General features: G+C 35.2%; 1 protein-coding gene across 2 annotated transcripts; it reads left to right on the top strand.

The window, feature by feature from the left end:
• The first annotated feature begins 690 nt into the window (after window positions 1–690).
• Window positions 691–7,799, top strand: LOC111410340 (ascorbate transporter, chloroplastic). 2 transcript variants are annotated; one of them, XM_023040617.1, is made up of 11 exons: window positions 691–910; window positions 1,920–2,521; window positions 2,713–2,820; window positions 3,696–3,851; window positions 4,438–4,653; window positions 5,024–5,233; window positions 6,003–6,150; window positions 6,233–6,324; window positions 6,404–6,469; window positions 7,040–7,124; window positions 7,234–7,799. In XM_023040617.1, the coding sequence occupies exons 1-11, from the start codon at window positions 856–858 to the stop codon at window positions 7,329–7,331; spliced, it is 1,836 nt and encodes a 611-aa protein (XP_022896385.1). In that variant the 5' UTR covers window positions 691–855; the 3' UTR covers window positions 7,332–7,799. The 2 variants fall into 2 exon arrangements, with proteins under 2 accessions (XP_022896385.1, XP_022896386.1); XM_023040618.1 differs by lacking the exons at window positions 691–910; window positions 1,920–2,521; window positions 2,713–2,820 and adding an exon at window positions 2,905–3,048 and having other exon boundaries at window positions 6,003–6,142; window positions 6,225–6,324.
• Window positions 7,800–8,967: the final 1,168 nt, after the last annotated feature.

Genomic DNA, 8,967 nt, shown 5'->3' with positions numbered 1-8,967 from the left:
AACCATGTTTAATGTGCTCATTTTACCCTTGTTTGGTCTCCATTATTTAGGGTTATAATTTTGGGAATAATATTTTTTTCAGAGAATGTGCGGTTGAAAAAGAATAAAAAATTTTCAATTTATATGTAATATTATTTTATAAAAATTATGTAATTAAAAATAAAAAAGAGAAAAATTATAATGTCAAATAATGGTGATCAAACAGGGGCTTTATTTTATTTAGAGGAGTTTTATTTTCAAAAAATTTACTAATAATAAATATATATATTTTGAAAAAGTAAGTTAAACCAATAGTGGGCCCATGTCATTGTGTGCATGATGTCAACGTGTCTCATTGCACGCCACGTAAGATTTTAATCCAACATTTGGAATTCTTCCGACCGTTGAAAGGAAAATATCTTGGAGTCCTTTTCCGTCTGCTCCTGCAATCCGGCTAGGGGCTTTTTCGTAAAATGATGGCCCACTGTACTCCACCCAATTTACAAAAGTACCCTCATTTTGGCTGCACAGTTTCATCATGCAACCTCTTAAATTTGACTGTAAATTAAATAAGTAGTTAGGGCTAATATTGTATTTATAACTCCCCATCGATATGATATGGACGTGTCACTCTCTCAACCCCCAATTTACAATTTCCCGCTTTTCGTACAAAAAATGAAAATAAAAATATAAAAGTCTCAGCTGAATTTCGTATGAAGAACAGCACTCCACCGTTGTTATCCAGTTTAGAGAGAGAAACACCACTCTCTAGTGAGAGAAAATTGAAGCGATTCAGATTCTTCCAAGTATAAATTTTCTTTTTGTAGAGCTGGAGTAAATCAATTATAGAGCGCTGGTTCCGAATTTCCGGTGACAATGGCAATCGGCGCCGTCGTTTCGCACCGGAATTTCGGATCTTTCATCGATTCCGGTAAATATATACCAATTATTATGATGCTATTCACTTGATTTACTGGGCGTGTGGTTGTGTGAATTGTTTATATTGTACATGTCGGGGCGGAGCATGCATGTAATTGTAAATTTTGGTGATCTAGATCAGAAATTGGATGTTATTGTACAAGAAGTTGAGCCTCTGTTTTTGTATCTGATTATAAGCAGTTGAAAGTAATTTTATAATTTTTATAAATTTGGCACATTAAATGTCTACAGCATTTCTTCTACACTCTCTGAAGTAAAAAATTAGTGCTGATATCGTTAGGTAATGCAAAAGTTTTCTGTATTTTTTTATCGGTGGTTTTTTTTCTTGAAGGCCTGTGATGTTTTTTGGGAAGCAATTTGAAGTTAACATTTAGCACTGCAGTATAAGGTTTCAGAGTTAATACATGACTCCCCACCTTGCATAATTATTACTTGTGGACTGCTCTGGTTGTCTAAATTTTTTCATATCTTAGTATGCACATTAAGAAATGTCTTTGGGTAAGTTGGTTAAATATTCTTTTCCCCATTTCTCTTTCAATAATGTAAACATGTTTTGAAAAAAATATTTTTGTTGTGGTCATGACTTTTGTTCCTCATTTTGTGTACTTTTGGGTCTGTTCAAGATTGAAGCTGGTAAGCTACAAGGTTTTGGGCAATTTTCTTTTAGATTATATGTAAATTTAGGTTGATAATGCAAGAATTTAAATGCAGATTATCAGTAATTTCCAGAATCGGAAAGGAAAAAAAAAGAAAAGAAAAGAAAAGAAATTCTCTTGTTTTTTAGTAACTTTAAAGGAACTTGGTTACATTTGCTTAAGAGAAATTCAGAATTATGGTTATAAAAAAAATATGCATGTAAATTCATCCCTAGTGCTGTATGATGATCTGATCGATTCCTTGACCAATGCTACAACTAAATTGGAGTGCACACTTTTCCGTGTGCTTGCTTTTCCCGGTGCAAACTTTTTTCCATCAAAGATTAGAGATTCTTATGTTAACAGGAAGAGTACGTCGTGGAGAATCAGCTACAACAAATCAAAGAGGAGAGCCCTTGGGTGTTTCTGCTGTACAATGTGTAAATAGGAAATTCTTTTGCAACAAGCTATATCTTCCAAGGGGATTGTGTGGATACACATATTACTCATCTCTTCACACTAGTGGTCGGTCAAACAGTAAATGTTTGAGATCAAAATCGCCGTCTCATGTTGAAGCTTTCCTCTCAGTGTCCCAGTTACTGAATGAGAACTTCATCTTCATCAATCGTAGACAAAGAATGAGAGGAATATGTCAATGCAGCCTTTTTGAAGCGTGCTTCAATGACAATAGTATACATCCAAGGAAGTTAGATAACCTTGGCTTCATTGATAGGCACGTCCTTTCCTCCAAGCATACAATAGTTACAAGGACCAGAGCTGACTTCAAATCTGAAGAGCATGACATAACAGGAACTGAGTTGGAGTCGGTTGGATCATCTGAGATGGCAAGCGAAGCTGCTTTACATGAAGGAAATGAGCAATCACAACCTTGGTGGAAGCAGTTCCCAAAACGATGGGTGATAGTGATGCTATGTTTTGCTTCATTTCTGTTGTGCAATATGGACCGTGTAAGTTTACTTTTGCTTATCAATATTGATGTGTTTCTATGAAGATTTCATACTTTAATTTATATATTCCTCGTCTGATATAGTACTTTAAATTCAGCAGCTTTCACTTGCCAGTTGCTCATTACAGCTTGAATAAAATTGCAACAAAACCATTTCCATTGGTTCTAATTTTTCCATATCTATGCTTGTAGGTGAACATGAGTATAGCAATACTTCCAATGTCGAAGGAATTCAACTGGAATAGTGCTACTGTTGGTCTAATTCAGTCTTCATTCTTCTGGGGTTATCTACTAACACAGGTTTTACTATAGTACTTTAAATTCAGCAGCTTTCACTTGCCAGTTGCTCATTACAGCTTGAATAAAATTGCAACAAAACCATTTCCATTGGTTCTAATTTTTCCATATCTATGCTTGTAGGTGAACATGAGTATAGCAATACTTCCAATGTCGAAGGAATTCAACTGGAATAGTGCTACTGTTGGTCTAATTCAGTCTTCATTCTTCTGGGGTTATCTACTAACACAGGTTTTACACATTATATTGCAGCATTTGAAAAGGAATAATTATTTTCCCATCTTACGCAACCTTTTACAAAGCATCTGGCAGTAAAATCTTTTATCTAATGCTAATTGTTTAATGGACAGAAAAATCATAGTTGTTACGAAGCATGTAGCTTCTGTTCAACTCTATCCTTTATTGCTTTTGTATGAATTCCGATTTAATCTCCAATGTTATAGTTGTGGTGGATATATTTACTATTTGAGAGAACTTCGGAATTTATACTGGTACAAGTACCATCCAAAAATATCTTTAAATGGTGACTCCTAAAATTTAAGGGAATGAAAACTTATATGACAGGGGCATACATTTCATAGACCAACGGGAGCACATATTGTCAAGCAATGCAATCCCAGTAACATATCGATAAAGGCAGAGGGCAGACCAAAGTAGCTTTGTGTCTTTCATAATCGCAAGCAGCCCTCAGTATTATAATTCTCATTTTTTTTTTTTTTTGTTACACTCTTCACCTGGATTAACCTGTTAGCTTTGTCATGTCTGCGTGCATCTGATTTATCTGCTTTTTGTAATTACAAGTTGACTTAGTTGTCAGTTGAGTCACATTACAACGATACATCTTGTACTAAGTTTACTTGTGGTTTTCTGTCAAGTAGATTGTTGGAGGCATATGGGCAGACAAATTTGGTGGGAAGCTAGTACTTGGTTTTGGAGTTGTTTGGTGGTCCATTGCAACAGTTTTGACGCCTATTGCAGCCAGAATTGGGCTTCCGTTCTTACTTGTAATGCGTGCCTTTATGGGCATAGGCGAGGTTGGCTGTGTTTATGCTTCTCTATGGTTTTACTGAAGATTCTCTACTTAAGTTTGGTATTCTTTGTGAGCACGGAATGGAGTTCTTATTTGTACTTAATTCCATTTTTGAAAGCATTATTGAACTTTCAATAAAGAAGTCTTAGAGGATATTATTTCATTGCTAAGTGTCTATAACTTCATTACAGTGATTTCACTATTGTATATTTTTTTTCTTCTTAAGGCTCTGATTAAATTCCCAGTATTTCAGTATATCAGTCTGATTGACATCATGCCTGATTGCGACATGAAACTGTCCTGCACATATCTTATTGTTGAGTCTTGGACTACTTCAGCTATCGCTCTTGTAGTATATCAAGTACAAATATTGTCTGATTGAAATGTGATTCTTGCTAAGCGCATTTTACTTGCGCAGCATAGTACCTATATTTTTGAGTTGTTATTGTTACAATTTTATGAACAGATTTTCAATTTCAAACTGTAAATTCCTCATTTTAGGTGCCGTGTTTAATATTACGATGCAAGTATATAAGCGTCGTTGTGTGAGTGCATGGTTTTTATTCTAATGAGGTTTATTTTGTAATTAGGGAGTTGCTATGCCTGCAATGAATAATATGTTATCTAAATGGATTCCTGTCTCCGAGAGAAGCAGATCACTTGCTCTAGTATACAGTGGTATGTATCTTGGTTCAGTGACTGGTTTGGCTGTATCTCCTGTATTGATCCACAAATTTGGGTGGTCTTCTGTGTTCTATGCTTTTGGTTCCCTTGGAAGCATCTGGTTTGCGCTGTGGTTGAAGAATGTGAGTGCCTTCTTTTGTTTGTGAGTTTACATGATAAGAAGCATTTCTGTTTCCAAAACCAGAAAAGTAGGTTTTTTATCATATTTTTCTGCTATACTAAATGACCATCTCATTAAAATTCTTGAGCTAATATTAGGGAGCCGGAGGGGGGGGGGGGGTTAATGTATTCAGCACATTCTCTAGCATGTGCTCCCAATCATTCTAAATGGTTCGAGCACGCAAAATCATTGAACGGTTGGCAGAACCTGTGAATAATCCGGATATAATTCTTCTCTCCTTAAAGTTGAACACAGTTTGAAGTCTATATGTTCATATAGGAATTGGAAGTGTAACAAAGTTCTTTTGAAATCCTAAATTTTTATACTTGTAGGCACACAGTTCACCAGAAGAAGATCCAAAACTCAGTGCCGAGGAAAAGAAACTGATATTGGGAGGCAGCATACGGAAGGAACCAGTCTCTGAAATTCCATGGAAAATAATTTTATCCAAGGCACCTGTCTGGGCTCTCATCATCACCCATTTCTGTCATAATTGGGGTACATTTATTCTATTAACGTGGATGCCTACTTACTATAACCAGGTATGCTGAGCTTTTGAATGATCTGCAACTGGTAGAGATAGTCCGTTTTGGTGAATTTTTTTGTCCACCTCGATATTATAACACTGGCAGTCTAAATATGCTGACGTAAATAATCTCTAACTAGCATCATTAATGTGCTTGTGGGTGGGACATACATTTTTTGTTATTGTCCATTAAGACTAACTACGAGATATTCAATTCCTTCTGGTAAATTTCTCCCTATTAACTTATGAGTCAATTACCCATTGCATACCCAATGGCGACTGTGTCGATGACGTCGAGCTTTCAGTACAATTAAAGAGCAAACATGTCAACAAGGGAGTGCATTATATGACTACTTTAGCAAAGTGAGAGGTTCCATAAAATGATCTACGGACCGTTCTTTCTTGCTTTCCTAAATTTTATATCAATATGTACATTCTGGACTTCAGGATTCGAATCAAGAAGTTATTTTTTGTTACCTTTCTACATAACTACCATGGAGTTTCCATTTATCAAATTTGAGTACAAAATCATTTTATAAACAGTTCCCTCATTTATATGCCGTATGCTAATGCATATGTCGATCAACTTCTCCAGCATCTTCACTTGTTATCTCTTCTAGGGGTATCCATTGGACTAGTTTTTCTAGTAGAGCTTCAAAGTCCAAATTACGTGATGTATCAAGAGACATAATGGTGGAATGTTCCAGTGGATGCAATTCTGGATTCAAAAACTAAGCTAATCAAACAAGAAAACTAATTATTTTTCATTTTATTGTGATGGTTAGGTGTTGAAGTTCAACCTCACTGAATCCGGACTACTCTGTGTGCTTCCATGGTTTACCATGGCCGTGTTTGCTAATATAGGTGGTTGGATTGCAGACACCCTTGTCAGCAAAGGTCTTTCAATTACATCAGTTCGTAAGGCAAGCATTTAACTTTTCTAGAATTTTTGAATTAGCAAGCCGGCATTTAATGGTTTTAACTCGTGCTGTCAATATATTCACTAGCCTCTGCCCTATTGATCGTTTAGGCCCTGCATTCTTTCTAACACAGCTTAAGCATGTGAAAACACCTGCTTTAGCTGTGCTATGCATGGCATGCAGTCAGGTACATGCAGTTTTGGTAACACATAATTTGATTATTATTTTTGAATCGCATAACTAATATAAGTTGTGTTCTACCAAAGGGATCGGATGCATTTTCACAGTCTGGACTGTACTCCAATCACCAAGATATTGGGCCTCGTTATGCTGTGAGTTATTTCTCATCTGTCCATGCTAGAAAATACGGAACTGTTTCGGCTTTATTCTCCAAAAATACATTATTCTCTTTCTTATTTCAATCTCATATTCTTCAGTAAAATGATATTATACGTAAACCCAAATTTTTTATTATTTTTTAACCACACATTCTCCAAAATATTACTATTCGAAAATGCATTTTTTTCCAAAATTCATTTTTAATGGAGCCCAAACAAGGGCTATGTCTATAATATCCAGAATTTCCGCCCCGGTTTCAATCTGTATCCATCTCAGCAGAAAAGAGATCTCATACTTTATTTAAAGAGTTAAACTTACAAGACACAGTTGAATTTTCCTCTATCTGAAAATATAAGTTACGATCTTTGGACCCTAATTTGTCTTTTACCTACCATGTCAATTTGGGTTTCAAAAATTGTATAGCTAGGGATTTTCGAGATTTTTCAATTTTTGGTAGTCTCTTCCATTATGTAGCCGACTGTTTCCCACTTATCATGCTTGAAGCAGCATACTGCATTTTCTTTTCACCCTTCTAACTTGAAAAAAATGCATATATATCGCAGGGAGTACTGTTGGGGTTATCCAATACAGCTGGTGTGCTGGCTGGCGTATTTGGTACCGCTGCCACTGGATACATACTCCAAAAGGGTACAATCAAACCACGTACTTCATTTTTGTGCATTCTTGTTTTCTGCATTGTAATCAAAAGTGACTCCTGTTTCTCAATTCTATTGATTCTTGAAATATATTTTTTCAGGTTCATGGGATGACGTGTTCAAAGTGGCTGTTGTACTGTACATCATAGGCACATTGGTGTGGAACTTCTTCTCCACAGGAGAGAAAATTCTGGACTAGATTTCCATGAAACTATAGGAAGATCTGCTAGATAGCTACAGAGATACAGCAAAAAGATGATGAGGTACGTAATAACAATGGTCAATTAATAACTACGGGAACCAAAAGGAGGACCCGAGTAAATAAGAATCGAATGCGAACATTTTCGTACTTCTATACCATGTTGAATCACCTCGACTGCTGCTTTTGATGACTTTCAGATGGGGTTCCCTCAGGTTGCTTCGATGCTTCCTACTAAGTTTAGGCGGGGTAGTTAAATCTATTAAATTTTAAAAAAAGAATGTTCCTACTAGTATTTTCTTTAACTCATGAGGTGCCTCACTGCTTGAACTATCAACAAAACTCGAGTGGACCTCGACATTTTACACTGCAGAGAATATGATTTCAGCTTTCCTTGCAATTTTTTTTTTTTTTTTTTTTTATTGTGATTCAATATCTATATATATGAATTGGGGTGTAATTGCCTTTTGGCTGTCTTCTCGGGTGAGCCAGGTACACGAAAATTGCAGACTATGCCGGCCCTTGGCCTAGGGGACCCGCACGGTCCTTTTTACATCTCTAGATACAATAGATTGGAGGTTGCTAATGTCAATTAATAGGTCTTGGATTTGTAGTGTCCTTTGCAAGTAAGAAATAATTGAAATGCTTAGAGAAAAATAAATAGGTAATCCAAATAAAATTACAATTTCCAGTAGGTGATTCTATTAGTAGCTGGCAAACAATTATGTAGTTGCAAAGTAGTTCAGTAGTTCAGTACTATTACCAAATCATAAATACAGTCTGCCTATAAGATATGACTAGTCAATACAACAATAATAAACAATTATATGAATTTTTCTGCCACTCCATCATAACGTGAAGATTTAGCCCAGTTTTGGTTTAGTTAAAAAAAATTAGATTTTTAGTAAATTTTGATAGAAGTTAATGAAATAGTGTGGTTGATGACCAAAGTTGCGGGTGCATGAAGTCTTCGGTATCAATATTTTTAGATTAATCAAATAGAGATTTAATGCAATTAGATAGCAACAATAATGCATCATTATAAGTTAGTTTATATCACTTTCTATCGATCATTATAGAAAGATTTAATTACTCTCATAGCACAATATGTCATCACGATATATTAGTTTTATTTACTCTCTCTTATAACAGCTACGTTTGCTTGGCGAGTTGCATGTACTCATTTGGAGCGAGTTGGATAGACAATGAGCATCCCAAGCAATTTCTTTTCTACACTAGGGGTCGGTTTGATAACATTAAATTTCATGTAAAATGTCACATTCGAGGAATTCGTTTTCTGCTTTGACTGTTTGATACGAAAGTGAAAATGAAATTTGAATTTCAAAGTACAAAAACTTAAAGCATGTTTCTGGTCAATTGAGTGGAAATCGAATTTTTATGATTTTGGTGAGTTTTTGTTTTTCAACATACATGGAATTTGTTTGCCTTTTTCACCTATACAATTCAATCAAATGGACCCTAAAATGTTGTAGCGAATTAATGAACAAATTATTTAAATTAAGCACTAATATATAAGAAATACAAAGAATTCATATATCATCACTAAAATATAACAAACAAAAATTACTTAAAAGAATATGTGACAAGAGGAAAACAATAGGCATTGACTTCACAA

The sequence above is a fragment of the Olea europaea genome, chromosome 15 (genome assembly GCF_002742605.1).
Source record: "Olea europaea var. sylvestris chromosome 15, O_europaea_v1, whole genome shotgun sequence".
Lineage (NCBI taxonomy): Eukaryota > Viridiplantae > Streptophyta > Magnoliopsida > Lamiales > Oleaceae > Olea > Olea europaea.
The sequence above is the reverse complement of the archived record's forward strand: the minus strand, read 5'-3'. Positions and strand labels throughout refer to the sequence as shown.